At 36.2% G+C, this 21,541-nt stretch overlaps 1 protein-coding gene across 13 annotated transcripts in view; it reads left to right on the forward strand.

Moving 5' to 3' along the window:
- SMG7 (SMG7 nonsense mediated mRNA decay factor) overlaps positions 1–21,541 on the forward strand; it is an 81,670-nt gene that overhangs the window by 9,126 nt on the left and 51,003 nt on the right. For 4 of the 13 annotated variants that reach the window (XM_012444357.3, XM_012444362.3, XM_012444360.3 and 1 more), the window contains exons 2-3: positions 18,365–18,501; positions 19,460–19,598. The exons of 4 other annotated variants lie outside the window; for them this stretch is intronic. In XM_012444357.3, coding sequence (XP_012299780.2) covers positions 19,483–19,598 — 116 coding nt within the window. In that variant the 5' untranslated portion in view covers positions 18,365–18,501; positions 19,460–19,482. Of the gene's footprint in view, positions 1–18,364; positions 18,502–19,459; positions 19,599–21,044; positions 21,132–21,541 lie in introns of those variants that run through there. 5 more of the 13 variants (XM_012444358.2, XM_064370481.1, XM_012444363.3 and 2 more) reach the window with 2 other exon arrangements.

Below are 21,541 nucleotides of genomic sequence, written 5' to 3' on the forward strand. Positions count from 1 at the left end.
TACTAAGGGAAGTGGAACTTTTCCTGCATAGGAGGTTTAGGGAAAGCTTCTGGAGTTGAACACCTGAGTTCAGTTTTACTTATTTTTTTATTTATCCCAGAGACAGGGTTTCACTCTGTTCCCAGGCTAGTTTTAGACTCCTGGCCTTAAGCGATCCTCTTGCCTCAGCCTCCCAAGTTGCTTGGATTTATAGGCATGAGCCACTACTCCCTGTGAGTTGAATTTTAAAAGGATAAGTAGGATTAGCCAAGTGGAAAAAGAAGAGAAGAGTATAGCGGGCAAAGAACGAAAATGAGTAAATGCCTCAATGCAGTGTGTTTGAAGAACTCTGAAAGAATCCTGATACTAGGAATGACTGAGTTTGGTTGATAGAAACATTATAATCAGGTTGAGACTACTGGTCAGATTAGATCATATAAACTAGAGATTTTGATTAGTCCATATTTCATTCTGCATTTTTGGGGGGAGTCTAAGGTTCTCTTTTAGTGAACCTGGTAATCTTAAGGGGAACAGTTTATATTTGAATGGCTGGTTTGTATTATGCACATTTCCATTGGAGTAGCGAGACACAAGAGAAAGATTTATATAATGCCTACAGTACTTCCTCTGAGATACGTGAAGATTTAGATTTTCTCCCCCTACTTTTGTAAGTAGCCTCATCTTAGGTAAAAAAATAGCTATTTGGAACATTATTAAATTTTTATGTGGGAGATGATGAGAGTGTGAGTGAGTACAGTAGTCCTCCTTTAACTATGGTTTTAGTTACCTTGTGGTCAATGGTAACTAAAAGTAGGTCAGAAAATAGGTGAGTACAGTACAATATGATACTTTGAGAGAGTGAGAGACCATGTTCACATAACCTATATTGTAGCGTATGTTATAATTGTTCCATTTTATTATTAGCTATTGTTAGTTTCTCACCGTGCCTAATTTGTGAGTCAAACTATCATAGGTAAGTTCATATAGGAAAAAAGTGGCATAGATAGTGTTTGTTACTACCTGAAGTTTCAGGCATCCACAGAGTCATCTCCCATGGATAATGGAGGACTAATGTATATGTAATTCTGAAAACAGCTTTGGGCTCGTAGGACTTCATTTATAGGATCCTCACCTTGAGATAAGGTGGTAGAATGGAGGTCGAGTTGTGGGAAGGAGAAGTTCCATAGCATTAGGGGGAAATATCAGAAATCTTTAGTTACTGAGGTTAAGTGAAGTGTCTTTGGATTTAAGTTTTTCAAGTCATAAAGAACAGACTCTTTGATTAACGTTTTGTTCTCACAGTTCTTCATGGCGTTTTCCTACTGTGGTATCTTGTCTTAAGTGATAAGCATGATTCTGAAAGTCTGTTATAACTGCTATATTCTGTTAATATCCTCATCCCAAAACTCTCTGGGTTCTCAGATCACAGAAGTTGAGTTCTTTTTCTTTCCTTCTTCCCAAAGACATATAATAATATTTCAGTGCTGTGTTAGTTGGGATACAGTATATTGGATGTGTCTGTTTTACTAATACTGCCTCTTAGAAAGGTCATGAATTATTATTTAATTTTGTATCAGGTGATCACCTAAACAGATTTTCTTTGAGATACTATACAGTAATGAGATAATTAGTAGTGAGATAAAGTAAAATGCAACTGGAAAATGGTATTCAAGGAAAAAAATGAGTTAAAGACTGCTTACTTTAAAATTTTTTTATTACTGTGAAAAAAGTAAAAAAGCATAGTGTTAAGAGAACCAGCATAGGATAAATTTGGATTTTAAAGAGTGTCTTAGGACATCTGCAAATTTTGTGTGTGTGCACATACATGCAGCTTGTGTAATATATTTTGAAGTGAAATTTTTGTACTTTTAATATCTAATTCTATGAAATCATTTCTCAAATTCTGTTTAAATAACCAAAATGACAGTGTTATACTTTGTCTGAAATAATCATTAGCTTTGTTTTTTGATGAAAAAAGGTTAGACCATTTTAAGAAGCACAACTCAAATGATAAGGCATACTGGTCATAAATTCTGGTTTTTGAAATGAAAAGAATGTAACAGATTAATTGCTTTCTAGTTTTCTAATGTAGTGTATTAATTTAGTTGTTTAAACTCATACATGGGTCTTTTTGGCTCCCTAAGACAGCAGCATGGCATAAGAAGTTGAATGAACCAAGGTGTTTGAATTAAGATTGGCTTTATTTGTATTTTGGTTGTGCTGAGTTCAGATCCCTACTATGTACCAACAGTGTGACCTTGAACCTCTCTAGTTTCAGTTTTGCTACTGGTAGAATGGCCATGGTAGAATTACTAGGAGAATTACATGAGAAGATATACACAGTATAATTCCTCGGTATCCATGGGAGATTGGTTCCAGGACCCCCACAATACCAAAATCTGTAGGTGCTCTAGTCCGTTATATAAAATGACATAGTAGTTGCACATAACCTGCATACATTCTCTACTTTAAATCATCTCTAAATCACTTAAATATGTAATACAATGTAAGTAGTTATTACACTATATTGCTTTTTAATTTGTATTTTTAAAAATTATGTATGTATTTTTTTTTCTGATTTTTTTTCTTTGGTCTGCCCTTGGTTGAATCCATGGAGGAGAAACCCACGGATACAGATGGCCAACTCATATCACAGTAACCCTGAAACTTTTCTGCTTTTTTATTTTTTACATTTGCTGTTTCTTTATTCCTGAAATAACAATTAGTCTTTCCACTATTTTTGGCAGCTGATGTGAAACTACAAGTGATGGCAGCTCTCATGAATGTGTCACCAAGAACAATCCTCTCTCCTTTTAAATGCTAACAGGGACTTGTTAGCATTTCCTTTGTATGAGGGTTTACTTGCTTTTGTGTTGCATTTGGGAGAGGTATGCAGTATATCCTGATGTGGCCATATAGGTATGCCCTTTAATATAAATCTTTGTGAAACTTAGAAAGGGGCTCCTGAGTTAATATCCTTTATTTTAAATTATTTTGGGTGTGTTATTTTATGATTTTATAAACAATGTTTTTAGTAATCATTTTGACCTGTTATTTGAAAGTCTTCTTTATTATACTCTTAGACCCTTTGCCATATGGTTCTGGGTTAGCTTCCATTCACGTGTAATCTGGCATACACTGATGTACCTTTTCTTTTTTCAGTTCTGACATTGAGGCTTGCATAGACTAGCAATGAGGAATAACTTCATAGAGAGCCTGTTTGTTCTTTTGACATGATTGATAATAGTAATAGCCAGCACTTTTATGTTGTGCCAGACACTATTCTAAATATTGTGTGTTTATTAACTCTTTGAATAGTAGATGTATACTACTATTGCTGTGTTTCACAGCTAGGTGAACAGGCACAGGGGACATACATGCAGAAAGTGGCAAAGCTGGGTTTTGAACCTAGACAGCAGGCTGATTCTATCTGTATCTGTATAGTTTTATATTATTATTTGCTTAGGATTGTATGCTTTTGTTTTTATTTTTATTTTGTTTATATATTTATATAAAACATATACAATTATAAACATATAGAATCTGGACACTTTTCTCATCAGTGTCAACCTTCCTAATGCATTTTTTCTTGGTAGATAATGAGCAAGGAGCGGGCCAGGTAGTTTTGGCAAAAAACTTACCTATGGGAGATAGTTTTTCTTATATATCTGAAATAAATTAATTTAGATTGCTTTGATGTGTCTTATTGATTAATTCATATGCTGTTCCTCCCTTTTATAGCTGTTCTTTCTGCACTTTTTGTCTTTAGTATTACTACTTAGATACAGTCTGTTTCCTAGAACACTTGGGAATATTGACAACTGGCTTTTGTGGGGGAAAATAATTTTGACCCTTCAGGGCTAATGGTACAAGTAGAGAATGACTTGCCAGTTTTTGTGGATAACTTCACTGCAGAAGGTTTGGATTCCATTTTCCTCATTGACTTGGTAAAATTATTACATAGAAATGTTTTGGTGCCAGCTTCTGACACTAAGGATTATAATTTTGCATGTATGCAATTTAAATCTTCGATAATAATTGCTTCTAAAGGAAAATTCAGTGTGACTTTTAAAAAGTAACAGATTACTAAAGCTATACTTTATATGTGGCCTGATATCTTTGAATTTAATGTTGGCCCTCGGAAATATATTGTTACCTGAAATTGAGACAGCAAGAATGTGGTTAACTAGGAAAAGGGACAGCTTTCCTCTCCTCACTTCCAAGTCTTAACTTCTTTCTTTCGTGTGACTTCCCATTATTCTTGAAAAATTCCTTCTTCTAGAAAGTCTTTCTTTGGATCATCTTACAATTTTTTCAGGTAAATGACTAGCTGTTTCTCTTTTATGTGTGCACTATTTTGTTCTCACTTTGGCATTTAAGAGGAGGGCTTTCTCTTATTTTGGGACAACCTTAGAGCCATACTGACACCCAGTAAATGTTGCCTAATAATATATGAGATTGTACTTACTGTAGACATTTGAATTACATGAATTTCTCAGAGTAATTGACGTATCTCAGTCTTCAAGGAATGGTAGGGTCTGAATAATTGGTAATATTCTTCATTGTTACATAAACAAAACCAAGCACACTTCATTTAAGCAATGAAAAGAAGCAAAAACTGTATAAACTATGTCACAGGGCCTTTTTTTCTTTTTTTTTTAAGACAAGGGTCTCACTGTGTCACCCACGCTGGACTGCAGTTGTGTGGTCACGGTAACCTCTACCTCCCAGGCTCAAATGATTCTCCCACGTCAGCCTCCTGAGTATAGGACTACAAGCATACACCATGCACCCAACTAATTTTTGAATTTTTTTCTTCATAGAGATGGGTCTCTCCAGGTTGCCCAGGCTGGTCACTGTCTTTTTAAAGAAATGCTAATACATTGTCGATGTAAAGATTGAAGAATACAGAAGTGTATTAGGTTCTTAGTTATGAGGAACAGAAAAAACGCTGGCTCATTTAAGCTGTGAAAAGTCTGGAGATGGAGGACCAATAGCTGTATTAGTTTCCTTTTACTGCTATAACAAATTACTACCACCATGGTAGGTTAAAACAACACAAGTATGTTATCTTTTACTTCTGGAGGTCAGAGGTCCAAAATGGGTCCTACCAGGCCAACATCAAGATGCCATTCCTTCTAGTGTATCTAGGGGGAAAATCCTTTTTCTTGCCTTTTTCAGCTCTTCAGACTGCCCACATTCCTTGGCTCATGGCCCCCTTCCATCTTCAAAGCCGGTAGTCACATGACTCTACCTTCTGCTTCCCTCATTACTCTGCTTCTCTGACTCTCCTGCCTCTTTTTAACTTAGAAAGATCCTGTTACCACATTGGACACACCCAGATAATTCAGTACACTCTCCCTTTCTCAAATCCGTAACCAGTTACACCTGAAAAATCCCTTTTGTAGATAAAATTCAGAGGTTCTGGGATTAGGATGTAGACATCTCTGGGGAGCCATTCTGCTTCCCATAATAGCTATAGAGCCTGGAACAGTGCCTCAAATCACATCCTAGAACACAGCCTGTGAAGACACTTGCAGAACCTTAGTTGTATCTGTTACTTTGCATCCCTGACCCCTGACACCACTCATGCTGGTCCTGTTGGAAACTGGATGTAGTTGCTGCTGCTATCCAGGATGGATTAGCTACAGTCCCCACTTTCTCTCCTTAGTTCACACTTAAATGTGGGGTTGGTGTGTTTGTTGATGGAGCCTGAATTATGTATCTGTACACTAGCTGCAAGTGAAGCTGGTAAATCTGTAATGAGAAGCAGGTTCTGCTTTATAAATTGTGGGGATTTCTTAAAAATAGGAAAAGAAATTCAGATGCTGGGCTTCTGAAAAGAATACCAACCAGAGAGAGCGTATTAGTACAGTTGAGAGTCATTGGTGTTAAGTATTCTATTCATTTGACAAACTGTACCAGAGATACACAGATGGATGAGATACATTTCTGTTTCTGATTGTTGCTAGCCAGAGCAAGAGTGGAAAGCCGTGTTCAAGGTATGCCAGTGCCCTAAAATAAATCAGTGCTTTTTCTCTGAGACCCTAACTGATAGAAAGTCAGCTCTGTTATGTAAAGGCATTTCCCTTAGTGTGTTTTTCATCTGTTCACCAAAAATTGCTATTGGCTGAACTTTTGCCTTTCAAATGGTGACATGAAAATAGTTGATAGAGGAAGGTGGGTATGTTTTGAGGATTTTCTCTTTCACCTGTAGGTTATCAGTAAAAGTGGTATTGATATATAACTGTACTGTCCAATACAATAGCCACTAGCCACATATGGCCATTTAAACACATTTAAATAAAATGAAATTTAAGATCCAATTTCTCAAACGGTGACATGAGAATAGTTGATAGAGGAAGGTGGGTAGGTTTTGTGGCTTTTCTCTTTCACTCCAGTAGGTTATCAGTAACAGTGGTATTGATAATGTAACTGTGCTGTTCAGTATGATAGCCACTGGCCACACATGGCCATTTAAATTGAAATTTAAGATCCAATTTCTCAGTCTCGCATTAACCCTACGTGTCAAGTGCTCATGTGGCTAGTGACTGCCATATTGGACAGCTCAGTTCTGTATTCATGGTGTAGCATGTTTACTGTATAAGGGTCAATCCAGTAAAAAGAAAATGTTTATAAGGCTTTCTGGTTTTTTGTTTTGTTTTGAGACAGAGTTTCTCACTCTGTCGTCCAGGCTGGAGTACAGTGGCACAGTCTTGGCTCCCTGCAACCTCTGCTTCCCAGGTTCAAGTGACTCCTGCATCAGCCTCCCGAGTAGCTCGGACTACAGGCACTTCCCACCATACCCAGCTAATTTTTGTATTGTTAGTAGAGACGTTGTTTTGCTATGTTGGCCAGGCTGATCTCGAACTCCTGACGTCAGGTGATCCGCCCAGCTCCTCGGCCTCCCAAAGCGCTGAGATTACAGGCTTGGGCCACCGCCCCAAGCAAAGGCTCTTTTTTTCTTTTTTAACCTCTAATTATTTTTCCTTTTCATATAGTGCATGAGTGTTCACAATGTCTTTCATATGCATTACATGTTTTCATCACTGACAAAATCCTGCAAAATAAGCATAATTAACCCTCACTTTTCATACAGTAATTGAAGCTCAAAAATAAAAAGTTCAAACAATAGAGTTAAACAGGACTTGAATTATTTAATTCTTCTCAGTGCATTATAAAATACCTAAGGTGCTAAGTACTGTGTTAAATGTTAAGACACTGAAAAGCCAGCTGCTTTGCCTGGGTCTGATCCTCATTCTCAGGTTCTTGTCAGATCTTTCTGCTTTGGGCTGGGCAAAGGAGGACAAGTGAAATAACTTTGGGAAGGGCAAGTGTAGTTTCTTTGAGAGTTGGTTACAGGGTGCTCTGGCTGTTGTACATCGAACTCCTAGGTCCTACAGCTTGGGCTGGGACCTCACCTCCCTAAGGGTGGTTAGATGTGAAGAATGAGTGAGAGAGAGATTCATTGATGATATTGATGCTGACCATAGAGAAATAGTAGCACTTTTTAATGGAAATGGGGAATAAAAGTATGGGTACTGAAGGGAATATTTAATGATTATCTATGGAGAGATACCAGATATACAATTGGAATAGGACCATGGTGAGCTGAGTTGGAATTACTGACTTTGTAGTTGTCTTCAATAATAGTGAGAATTGAATGTACAACCTGGGAAATATGAATTACAGAAGTATAAGAGCGTTAGAGCCAGCTTCTTAGGGAACAAGTACCAGATGGTAATAAAGATCAACTTCTATTCTCAATGACTTTGTTTCTCTACCTATTTAGGTGGAAGGAGAAAGAAGAAACAAGAAATTACCGATCAGAAATGTGAGAGGGACTAGGAAAGACTGAGCAGAAAAGTTTTAATGAAGGGGTTCCTCTAGTGCAGTAGTTTGCAAAGTGTAGTCCCCAGATGAGCATTATCAGCATCCCCTGGGAACTTGCTAGAAACACAGATTTTTGAGTGCCATCTCAGACCCGCCGAATCAGAATCTCTTGGGATGTGGTCCAGCAATCTGGGTGATCCAGGGCTAGTGTCTGAAAAAACACTGATAAAATATAGTATTGAACACTAAGGTTCAGGAAATACAAGGACTGAGAAAAAGCTCTTAGATTGGTCAGGGAAGGTCATTGTTAACACCTGAGCAAATTTGCTACAATGATAAAGACCCTAATTGCAAGTTTATAGATGACTTAGGGCTTCAATAGACAATATAAAAGGGCATCTATTTTTTAGAAATTATTTTAGTCTTACTGTGGACATTTTCTATGCAGAAAGCATTTAAAGTATAAAATACTTTAAAATTGGTTTATAGGAAACTTATTTTAATAACTCTTATTTAAAATGCATATCTATATTGAATAAAATAAAAATATTAATTAAGATTAAATAATTCGGTAACGTTAAATTGCCACCACTACTGTTAATACCCAGTCTTTTTAATCAATATAGAATATGCATTTTACGCATATACAGATAATGCATTTTAGTTAAACATACACTATTTTTAATCAAATTATCTCTCTATTTAATAAAACATATTTTAAATGTATAGTTAAGAATTTTGACAAACATATGCCCCTATAACCACCACCCTAATCAAGAACATTCCAAATCCCCCCAAAGTGCTTTTATTTATTTGTTTATTTATTTAAGATGAAGTCTCACTCTGTCTCCCAGGCTGGAGTGCAGTGGCACCATCTTGGTGCACTGCAACCTCCGCCTCTCGGGTTCAAGCAGTTCTCCTGCCTCAGCCTCCCGAGTAGCTGGTATTACAGGCATGTGCCATCATGCCTGGCTAATTTTTATATTTTTAGGAGACAGGGTCTCTCCATGTTGGCCAGGCTGTTCTGGAATCCTTAACCTCAGCCTCCCAGAGTGCTCGGATTACAGGCATGAGCCACCATGCCCGGCCCAAAGTGCTTTTAGACCACTTGCAGTCAGTCTTAACTCTGCTTAACCCTCTGTGCCTTAGTCATTACTCTGATTTTTATCAATATTAATTTTGTTTTGCATGTCCCAGAACTTTTGAAGTGGAATTATGTAATGCATTCTTATGTGCCTGTATTCTGTTGGCATAAAACATGCCAAGTGATTAATCTGCATTGTTGTACACATTAATAGTTCCTTCCTGTTTACTGTTGAATAATATTCTTTTGTGTGAATATACAGTTTGTTTATCCATTCAGCTTTTGATGAACCTTTAGGTTGTTTCTAATTTTTTGCTATTGTGAATAGAACTAGGTACATACTGTAAAAGTCTTTTTGTGTACATGTGTTTTCATTTCTCTTGGTTTGTGTGTACACACACACACACACACATATATATGGATATAAATATTTGTGTGTGTATAGACTGTTATATACATACACTCATATATACACTTGGGTACATACATATGTGACTCTATATATATATATATATCTTCTAGTCTGTGGCTTTTCTTTTCGATTTCTTAACGTATCTTTTGAAGAACATAAGTTTTAAATATTGATTAATCTGGTTTATTAGGTTTTTTCTTTTATTGAATCTTACCTAAGATTTCTTTATGTATCCTGGATTGGTGTCTTGGTCAATTTGTGCTGCTATAATAAAATACCTAAGACTAGGTAATTTATAAGCAACAGAAATTTATTTCTCACAGATCCAGAGGCTAGGAAGTCTACTATTAAGGTGCCAGCAGGTTCGGTGCCTGTCAAGGGCCCAGCCTCTGCTTCCAAAATGGCACCTTGTTGCTGCCTTCTCTGCAGGGGACAAATGCTGTGTCCACATATGGCAGAGGGATGGAAGGGCAAAAAAGGCCCTACCTATTTCTCTCCAGCCCTTTCATATGGCACTAATCTCATCCATGAAGGCAGAATCCTCATAGTCTGATCACCTCCTAAAGGCATCACCTTTTAATACTGTTGTATTGGGGATTAAGATTTAACGTGAATTGTGGAGGAGGAGGCACAAACGGTCACACCATACCAGGTGGTAAAAATTTACCCCTTAGTTTTCTTCTAGAAATCTTATAGATTAAGTCTGTGATCCATTTTGGATTAATTTTTGTGTGATGTTGTATATTGTTTGAGGTTAATTTTTTTTGAGTTTTAAAATTTTCATCCAGTTGTTCCAGCATCATTTGTTGAGAAAATTGCTTTTCCCATTAAATTACTTTGATACCTTTGTCAAAAATACATTGGCTGTACATGTAAAAACACACCATACACGTATACATAAGTGTAGAAATAGGTGAGACTGTTTCTGACCTGTTCTGTCCTATTGCTCTGCATGTCTGTCCTTTTACTACTATACTATCTTGATGACCACAGCTCTCTAGTAAGTTTTGAAATCAGGTAATCTAAGTTCTCTGTTTTTTTTTGAGAATTGTTTTAGCTATTCTAGGTTTTTGCATTTCCAGATAAATTTAAAAATAGACTGCCAGTTTCTAACAAAAACAATCTGCTTGGGTTCTGATTGCAATTGTTTTATAACTGTAGTTCAGTTTGGGGAGAATTATATAAATCCGTCTGAAGAATCAGCTTTTGGCTTTCACTTATTTTCTGTCTTTGTTTTCTCCTCTTCATTATTTCCTTACTTCTTTGTGGATTTAATATGCTGTTCTTTTTTATAGCTTCTTATATGCTTAGGTAAATGCTTAGATCCATACTTTTAGACCTATTTTAACATAAGCATATAAAGCTGTAAATACCTCTCTGAGCACTGCTTTTATTGCATCTGACACATTATATGTTTCCATTTTCGTTTGGTTTAATATATTTTCTGATTTCTCCTGTGATTTATTTTTTGACCTGTGATTATTTATTTTTTATTTTATTTTGTTTTTTAGAGACAAGATCTCGATCTGTTGCCCAGGGTGTTGTGCAGTGGTACAGTCATCGCTCACTGTGACATCAAACTCTTAGGCTCAAGTGATCCTCTCACCTCAGCCTCCTGAGTAGCTAGGACTACAAGAATGTACTGCCACTGCTCCTGGCTAATTTTTACAAACTTTTTTGTAAAACAAAAAGATAGGGTCTTATTATATTGCCCAGGCTGGTCTCAAACTCCTGGCCTCAAGCCATCCTCCGGCCTCAGCCTCCCAAAGTGTTGAAATTATAGGTGTGATCCACCATGCCCAGCAACCTATGATTATTTAGAAATGTTTGATTCATTTCCAAATATTTGAGGATCTAGACAACTTTATTCCTCAACGTAGACAACTAATTCTAGCTGTTTATCTGGTTTTTTTTAAATTTGTAGTTCTGTGACTATAATTCACATTTCTGAGATTTGTTTTGTGGTTCAACATATGTTCTGTCTTGATGAATGTGCCATGTACACTTGTAAAGAAGGTGTATTCTTTTGTTGGGTAAAATGTTCTGTAAATTCCAGTGGGATCTGTTGAGTTATAACCTTAGTGTTGGTCTGACCTTACTGGTATTGTTTGTTTTTCATTGAGACAGAGTCTTGCTCGGTCACCCAGGCTGGAGTTTAGTGGCACGATCTCGGCTCACTGCAACCTCTGCCGCCCGGGTTCAAGCGATTCTCGTGCCTCAGCCTCTGGAGTAGCTGGGACTACAGGCGTATGCCACCACTCCCACGTAATTTTTGTGTTTTTAGTAGAGATGGGGTTTTGCCATGTTGGCCAGGGCGGTCTTGAACTCCTGACCTCAGATGATCCGTCTACCCTGGCCTCAGCCTCCCAAAGTGCTGAGATAACCGGTGTGAGCCACCACACCAGGCCATCTTACTGGTTTTTCTGCCTACTTTTTGTTAGTTATTGAGAGAGTTTTGAAATCTCCAAATAATTATAGATTTATCTATTTCTCTCTCTCTGTTTCTGTTTTTGTTTTTTTCTTTCTTTTTTGTTTGTTTGAAACAGGGTCTAGCTCTATTGCCCAGGCTACAGTGCAGTGACACTATTATGGCTCATTGCAGTCTCAATCACCTGGGCTTAAGCAATCCTCCCTCTTCAGCCTCCTAAGCAGCTGGGACTACAAGCATGCACCACCATGCCTGCCTAATGTCTTCCATATATGAACTGTGTCTCACTCTTTTTTTTTTTTATTGCTCTAGTATTTACATTACCCACCTTTATATTATATAACTCTGTATAATATAAAATATTACAACAGTATAACACTTTAATTTTCCTTTCCTTTTGTTTGTACTACTGTTGTCAAACAGATTCTACATTTGTTTTAAGTTCCAAAATATAGGGTTTTTTTTTTTCTTAAAGCAGTAAATTAATTTTTAAATAAGTTTTAAAACAGAGAAATGTTATTTTATATTTACTCATATATTTTCTATTTCTGGCACTCTTCATCTCTTTGTTTAGTTCAAGGCTTCCATCTGGTATCACTTTCTTCCAGCCCAAAGTGCTTCCTTTTTAATATTCCTTATAGTATTGATCTGTTGATATCAAATTTCCTCAGCTCTTATGTTTCTAAAAAATGTCTTTTTTTCCACCTTAGATTTTAAAGAATATTTTTGCTGGATATAAAATTATAGATTGGCATTTTTTCCCCATAGTATTTTAAAGATGTTATTCAGTTATCTTCTGGCTTAACTTTTTTCTGATGAGAACTTAGCCATCATTCTTATCTTTAGTCCTTCTTATGTAATATATATTTTTTTCTCTCCCTCTTCTATCATTGTTTTTCAGTCATTTCATTAAAATGCCTTTGTGTGGTTTTCTTTTGTGTTTATTAAATGCTTGCAGTTGAGCTTCTTAGATCTATATAGGGTTTTAATTTTCATCAAATTTGGATCCTGCAATTGCTATTGAAGTCTGTATGTTTATTTCTCCGGTATAATTCATGTGAGAAAATAACAGTAAACCTATATTATCTGGTAATTGTCTCATTAATAAAAAATTTCTAAAATTAGGATTTTTGTTTTACATTATGTTGAGGAAGAAGAGAGAGTGAGGAAAACACCTAGAGAGAGAACTGGGAAAGAACTTAACGCTAAAGTTAAAACCAGGAGGATTTCTTGGAGAAGAATTCTTTATCAGATTTAAGGGAAAAAGGATGTGGATGTGTCTTAACGCTGTTCAAAAAGGTGAACTGGGGGCCAAGTGCAGTGGCTCATGCCTATAATCCCAGCACTTCGGGAGTCTGAGGCAGGCGGATCATGAGGTCAGGAGTTGGAGACTAGTCAGGTCAACATGGTGAAACCCCATCTCTACTAAAAATACAAAAATTAGCCAGGTGGCATGCACCTGTAATCCCACCTACTCAGGAGGCTAAGGCTGGAGAATCTCTTGAATCCTCCTCCCACCTAAGGCAGGGGAATCACTTGAACCCAGGAGGTGGAGGTTGCATTGAGCCCAGATTGCCCCACTGCATTCTAGTCTGGGCAACAGAGCGAGACTCCATCTCAAAAAAAGGCAGACTGAATAAATCATAATTAATGAGATACTTGCTCTTTAGCTTTTAGTGTATGAAGTGTTGAAGATTGAGGTCTGTCATACTTTGTGAAATAATGAGCAGAAAAAGTTTAGGCTTCAGAATTCTGATACTGTACCTGGATTTGAATTCCTGTCCTAGCACTTACCATTTTTGTGGCATTGGGCAAGTTTTCTAAAATCTCTGCGTGTTTCTTTAATCATAAGATTGGAAAAATGGTTGTAATCTCAGGTTGTCATGAAAACTAAACCCAGGATGACTTACGTTTTTCACTAGTCATTTAGTAGATCTCCTAAAATTGTTAGTTACCTTCCCTTCTCTGTATTAATTTTTTATTGTTTGATTCAGGGACTTTTTTCCTTTTAAACATATGCATATTCAGACAAGTCCCTATGGCACTCATGAGACTGTATTTACCCATTATTTTTCTCTGTTGTTTCTTTTCTATGTTGTTGTTTATCCCATCCTATAAAAAAAGCATGTTATGTATTCCATCTTAAAATCCCTTTTGACCCTCACATCTCTCTCTAGCTACTGCCTTTCTTTTCCTAGACAGGATTGTCTAAACTCAATTTTAGCCTCAGTTCCTTTCCTCTTATAACAAGATCCTCAGTGACTTCCCCATTACTAAATTCAGTGATTGGTTCTCAGACCTCATTTTACTTTATGTATGCACCAGGAGCATTTATTGATTCTGCCCTCTTTTCTTGTAGCTTTTTCTTTATTTGGCTTCTGGGACACTTGTTTAACAAATTTACCTCCTACTTCTCTGGCCACTGGTTCTCAGTCTGTTTACTATTTGTTTCCTTCTCAGTCTAGCCAGGAATGTTCAATGTTTTGGCTTCCCTAGGTCACATTGGAAGAAGAAGAATTGTCTCAGGCCACACATAAAATACGTTAACACTAATAATAACTGATGAGCTTTAAAAAATTGCAAAAAAATCTCATAATGATTTAAGAAAGTTTATGAATTTGTGTTGGGCTGCAGTTAAAGCCATCCTGGGCTACATGTGGTCCGAGGGCTGTGGGTCAAGTTTTTCAGACTTGTTACTCTAACACTCCTTTGGCAATGTCATCCCATCTCATGAGCTTTAATGAATATCTATATGCTGATGACTCCCAAATAATATCTGTACTCCCACTCTTTCCTTTAACAAAAGGAAAACCCTTTAACAAAACTCTTTAAGGAACTGTCAGTTAGTTACATGCATGTCATACCTTTGTTTAAAATGTCCAAAAATTTTGGTTGCTGGTTTCCCATCTCTCAGACTATCTAGATGAAGTTAAGTCTGACCTGCATAGTCCAAAACAACTTCACTCAAATGTCTGGGCCCTCAACTGAAATGGCTCTGATAGCTGAGAAAACTGGGTTTCTCTTCCCAAGTAGTCTCTCATCCTCAGCTTCATACTGTTTTGATGGTGTTCTGAAAGGGCAAGCCCAAATGTGCCATTGCTTACAAAGTCTCAGTGTCACATTACTGAAGTCGAGTTGGCCAAAGTAAGTCAAATGGCCAAACTCAGGATTGGTAGGAGTTCCAGGGGTACAAATGCCAAGAGGTGTGTGATTTATTGGGGGGCAGTTAATCTATCACAGGTTTTATATAATCTGCATCTGGTTTTATTTGTTGAATTATTTTATTATTACACAGCACCCATTTCTTTACTCAGGAAAATAATCAAGAAAAAGAACTGTGTAGATAATTAAATTGTCATCTGGAAGTATGGACTAAATAACGGCTCTTGTGAGAATATCAGGTTTGACTTCTGAGTATCTTTTGTTTTTCAGTTTCAGAGACTACCTGGAAGAGAGACTAGGAAGTAGAAGAATATACTATTTGTTCCACAGTAATTTACAGAATACTGTATTTTGTTAAATCAGACAATATCTTAAATATTGTTGCTAGTTTTAACTTGTCCATCTTTCATGTTATCTTCCTGTTCCAAGTTAGAAAGTTGAACTTTATTTCTCCCTAATCTAAATTTATATGGAGCATTACATTTTGTAAAGCACTGTTTCAGCCAGGCACAGTGGCTCATACCTGCAGTCCCAGCACTTTCGGAGCCCAAGGCGGGAGGATTGCTTGAGCATAGAAGTTCAAGACCAGCCTGGGCAACACAGCAAAACTCTGTCTCTATCAAAAATAGCAAAATTAGCCAGATGTGGTGGCACATGCCTCTCTAGTTGCAGCTCCTTGGGTGGCTAAAGCAGGAGCTGAAGCCATGATTGCACCCCTGCACTCCAGCCTGGGCAATAGAGTTAAAACAAACATATACACATGTGTGCGTGCGCGTGCATGCACACACACACATACACACAGTTTATTTTTCCAAGGTAATTTTTGTTCACTGTCACCTGTCAAAGGATATGGTTACACCCTGTTTTCTTTTTCTTTTAAAGCAGCTTTAGGTTTACAGAAAAATGGCAAGGAAGATAACAGATTTTTCATATACCCCTTGCTCACGCACATGAATAGCCTCCCTTATTATCAACATTCCCCACCAGAGTGGTACATTTGTTATAATTGATGAACTTACATTGGCACATCATATTCACCCAGAGTTCATTTTACATTATAGTTCACTCTTGGTGTTGTACCCTCTGTGGCTTTGGACCAGTGTGAGTATTTTAACTGACCTAAAAATCCTCTCTGCTCTGCCTGTTCATCCCCTCTCCTCCCCTCCAGCTCCTGGCAACCACTGATCTTTTTACTACCTCTGTAGTTCTTACCTTTTCCAGAATGTCAGATGGTTGGAATCCTGTGGTATATAGTCATTTTTTATTGGCTTCTTTCACTTAGTAACATGCATTTAAGTTTCCTTCATGTCTCTTCATGGTTTGATAGCTAAATTCTTTTTAGTGCTAAATAATAATATGTTGTCTGGATGTACCACAGATTACTTATCCTTTTCACCTACTGAAGGATATCTTGGTTACTTCAGTAGGTGAATGGATAAATTGGTTTTCAGTGATTATAAATAAAGCTGATATGATATATGCAGGTTTTAGTGATAATAAATTAATCTGATATGGTATTCATGTGCAGGTATGATATGTGCAGGTTTTAGTGATTATAAATAAAGTTGATGATATTCATGTGCAGATTTTTGTATAGACATCAGTTTTCAGCTCAAGTGAATAAATACGTAGAGGTCATATGATAAGATTATGTTTAGCTTTGTGAGTAACTTCTAAACTGTCTTCCAAAGTGACTATACCGTTTTGCATTCCCAACAGCAGTGAATGAGAGTTCTCAGTGCTCCACATCCTCATTAGCATTTGGTTTTGTAATTGGTCTGGATTTCAGCTATTCTAATAGTGTAGTCGTATATCATTGTTGTTTTAACTTGCATTTCCCTGAGACATTTTATGTGGAGTATCTTTTACATCCTTATTTGCCATCTGTATATCTTCTTTGGTGAGGTGTCTGTTAAGGTTTTGGCTCATTTTTTTTAATCGAGTTGCTTGTTTTCTTATTGTTCAAGAGTTCTTTGTATATTTCAAATAACAGTCATTTATGAAATGTGTGTTTTACAAATATTTTATTCCAGTCTGTGTCTTGTCTTGTGCTCTTGACAGCCTGTTTTCTTCATATTAACTCCTTGTACTTTGTCTTGTAATGTTGTCCCTTTGTCAGAGTTAGTTTTTTCATATTATTACCATTTCCAAATAAATTTCGCCTGCTATTACTTATATTAACACTGCTTTTAATTCTAGTATCTACTCATATTTTTGCTTCATTTTGGTTTCCTTCTTGTTTGGAATTCTGTTAACCTTTTATCTGTATGTGAAAGCATCTGATTACTCTGTTATGTCTTTCAAGGTAGCCTTCTCTGACCATTTATATATTGAGATACTAATTTTAATCTATTATTTCAAGAAGGTACGGGGTTGTTGCAAAAAAGGGACAATTTTCAGAAAACATTGGGTTCATTGCTTTGGAAAGCGTTGTTTTGGCATACCTTGTTTAATGTAAAAATTGGGATGAGGGGAAATTGCTTTCCTGTTTATGGCTTAACCTACATTTCTTGTTTCATTCATTTGGGTTGTGAGTTTATATTCTGTTTGAAGTTTTAGATTTTATATTTTTGCAGGAATATTTAATGTTCTCTGTATATTATATAGATCCCACTATGATGAAAGCAAAATGTGAATTTCAGAGAGCCAAGTAAATGATTATGTATTTCTCTGATTGACTGTATAAAATGGTAGATTTTCTTAAGGAAAAGCGTGTTATTCCTGGTTCTCAGATGAAAAACCTATCCGATTGTTTTCGTGAAGACTTTAAAAACTATTGTCAGGTTTAAGAAACCTGGAGTTTTTAGGCTCTTTACCTTCTGTTGAAGTTAGTCCAAATTAACCGCAGTTTATTTGAGCAACTTGTATGGCATGCACTACGTTATGCATAATTGAATGGGACAGTCTGTAGTGAAGGAAATGTGTAAACAAATAACTTCATTGTAGTACCGTGAGTCCAATAATAGATGTGGGCATTAAGATGCACTGGGAGTACTCAGCCAAGCCAAGACCTGCTTTTAGGAGTTACTGAGTTTAAAGTACAAGAACAGGTTAACCAGACAAGGAGGAAAGTGGGAGGGCATTCTAGGATGAGTGAAAAGCATGAATAAGGATACTAAGGGGCAAAACAACAAGAAACTACGAGTAATTCAGGTTTATTGGATCATAAAGTATAAAGTGGACAGCTGTGGGACTTTATATGCTATGCTGAGGAACTTGAGTTTTATCATAAAGTATTTTATCTCATTCTTTTCCACTAAAGTGCTACTAAAGTCACAGGGATTGAATACATGCTTTGGAAATATGGCAGCAAAGTCCTCATAGACCTGCCACATATTTGAAATTCCTCCTAAGACATATTTTATTGTGAAGAATTATGAAAAATGTTCTATTCTAGAATTGATTAGTATGCATTCTTAAGTTCCTAATTTATAGACTGAGGATAATAATAGCATTTACCTTTTAGGATTGCTGAGAGGAGTAATAACTATAAAATGATAATGACAATAATGGCCAACAGTTTTTGAGGGCTTACTTACCAAGGAACAATCCTAAGTGCTTTACTTCTGTTACCTCATTTAATCCTCAAAACACCTCAATGAGGTAGGTATTTTATTATCTCCATCTTATTGCTAACAAAACTGGGGTCTAGAGAAGGAATTCACCTAAGGTTGCACAGCCAGTAAGTGGCAGAGCTTGGTTTGAACCTAGGCAGTTTGAATATAAGACACTCTTACTATATTATACTCCCATTTTATGAGATCGTGCATGTGGAATATTTAGCTTTGTATCTGGCATGTAATAATTATAAACATAAGCAATTATCAATAGCAATAATAATAACTTTGTCCAAATCTTTGAGTTAAATTGAAGTCCCAAGAAATTGTGCTGTTTTTCTTGTGGCTTGATTTGCATCTGACATACCACTGGGGTACAGAAAGTGTGACTCCCAAAGCCAGGCTTTTAACCACTGCTGCCTCCTTCCTTGTTGGTCTGTCTCTACACTAGATTTTAAATCCATGGCAGGGACCATATTGATTTTTTTTCATAATTGTACACTTAGTCCTTAATACTGTATCTACAATGTAAAAATGACCAAATATTTGTGCAGTAAATGAGAATTGAAAAACCTGACATTTTCAGCTGACCTTAGAATTTCAGCATTATTCGTACTACCTATAATTGTGTTTTAATTGCTTTATATATTTTTTCTTCGGTAAGAAGTTCATCTGCTCCTATATTCTATAGGGCATTCTCACACTGATCTTAAAAGAGCCCTGCTTGGTAATTGGTATCTGTTTGTCCTATAGAGATCACTCAGCTTTTGGACAGTGAGGAACATTAGAATAACATTTTGGTCTAAGACTAGAATCTGTTAGAAATATATGAGACAGAATTTTTAAATGTTTGTTTTAAGAAACAATGAAAAAAGAAAAGGGCTTTGACATTTTTCCTTTACCTTTCACATTAAGTAATTTCAAATAACGATAAAATAATTTTCTTCATAAGGGTTCTCTGTTACTGTGGGTTAACTCATATTTTCCTCCTCTCCTCTATCTAGAATGTCTTAAACCATTCTACCTTATGAGAAATTGGATGTTCTTGCAGATAGTCATTGTGGGAGAAAACGTTTCATTTAAGTCCCAGATGAGGACCGAAAACTTGAAATCAGAGGAGCATCTGAAATCAAGTAATATTAGGTAGGATGAAAATTATAAGGGATTTCTACATGTTTTTATTCCTTTTGGAGATGTATGTTATTCATATTCTATGAACACTAATAAAATTAGAAACTTCCTGAAGCATTTGATTTTGGCCAAGATCGGGGTGGGGCATGCTAAAGTTTTATTATTTATGTGACTTCATGAGAACTTTGGCATATGTTTACTTTGTCTTGAGCATTTATATCTTGTGGTCCAAGGAAGTTTTTAAAAATTTTACTGAAGTAAATTTAAACAATTTTTATGTTTTATATGAGGTCTCTGAATATTTATGTTAAGCATAGGTATAAGCGATTTATCATACATCATCCTTTAGAATGAAAATTTCTGTTTTTTTTTTTTTTAATCTACTTAGTAAATCATAGGAGTGCAGGTAGCATCAGCTTATGGGTCTGTATGTCAGCATGGATGCAACCAAGGCTCCCAAGTGCCTTTAGAAACAGGTGTATGATAGTATGCTAGAGAAGCCCTTTGTACATGGTGAATTAGTAACTATTGCTACTGCAGCTTATAATGACAGAACATGCAAAGATGCTTGATCTCAAAGGTGCAGCTTTCAACTGAGAGATGATAGTTACCTCTATGAGCTTATACTACAAGAGGTATCAAAAGAGTGATACCTCTAGCCCAGCCATTTCAGAAGATCTTAAATATATTTATGAGCTCTGGGCTTTGGAACCAGATTACAAGGATGGAACCCACACTCTGCCATTTCCTAGTTATGTGACCTTGGGCAAATTATTTAACCACTCTGTGCCTCTATTCCCTCATCAGCAAAATGGCTTACTTATTATTATTACTTACCTGATAGGATTGTTGTGAGAATCAGAGATTTAGTAATATATGAAAGCTAAAAGCTGACAAATAATAAGTGATTAAACTACATTATTATTTGACTACTGGTTAATTCTTAACAGATGGGTTTAGTCTGTTATCAGTTATTGTGGCATTTCTATAATTTATAGTTGGCTCGATATATCAGGTCTGCTTTAAAAAATGTATTTGTTAAATAATGTAATCAGAACTAATGTTTGGAGAAAAACAAGGAAAAAAATCCTGATTCAATTATTTTGTAATTTTTATGTATCTGCCTCTGGTTTTATTTTCTATTTATACTAAGAACATAGTCTTCATGACATCTAAACTGTTTATCTTTCTTTTGTCACTTGTGGTGGTAGAGGACCTAGGTTTTTTTTTAACCACAACTTTGAAATATCTTTTTCAACCCAATGTGCCCCTTTAAAAGGTATCTCATGAAGCTGTGAGGGAAGGGAGGGACATCTGACTAGCCAGTAAGTAACCAAATTAACAAAAGTAATTTGGTGGTCATTGAACTATTGATGTCATAATCAGATTACTCCTCCTTATTCAAATAATCACTTAGGTTCTTTTATGTAACTTACTTGTCTTATTTGTTCCTCATAGCAATTTTGAAAAGTAGTTCCTAGCCTTGTATTATGGATGAGGAAACAGTCTTCTTAGAAAGAAGCTCCAAGATAGCACAACTAATAGGTAGGAAAGCCCAAATTCAGACCTAAGTCTTTTTTGCCTTATATTATTTTCCGTTACGTAAAACTGCCTCCTGTATGGTTCATATTTTATTACTCAGTAATTCAACAAATTCAACAATTCTTAGTGAACAGCTGCCACGAGCAAGACTTATTCTAGGTGTTATGGATACAGCCATTATCTTTTCCAACACTCCCAGTGGCTCTTCTTTTTAGTTGTATTCTAGCTATATGTCTATCCTTGCACTCAACTTTATTGTATTGAAATTATGTACATGCCTTTGTGTCTTTCACCTTACCTAGAGTTCCTTAAAAGTAGGTATATGCCAATGTTATCATTTTGACTATTTAGAGTAAAAAAAATTTTTACTTATTTTAATTTGTACTTGCTAGTAGTAGTTCCTTTTTTTGTAA

Source organism: Aotus nancymaae, unplaced genomic scaffold (assembly GCF_030222135.1).
Source record: "Aotus nancymaae isolate 86718 unplaced genomic scaffold, 86718_ANA_hifiasm-v0.15.2.pri h1tg000108l, whole genome shotgun sequence".
Classification (NCBI taxonomy): domain Eukaryota; kingdom Metazoa; phylum Chordata; class Mammalia; order Primates; family Aotidae; genus Aotus; species Aotus nancymaae.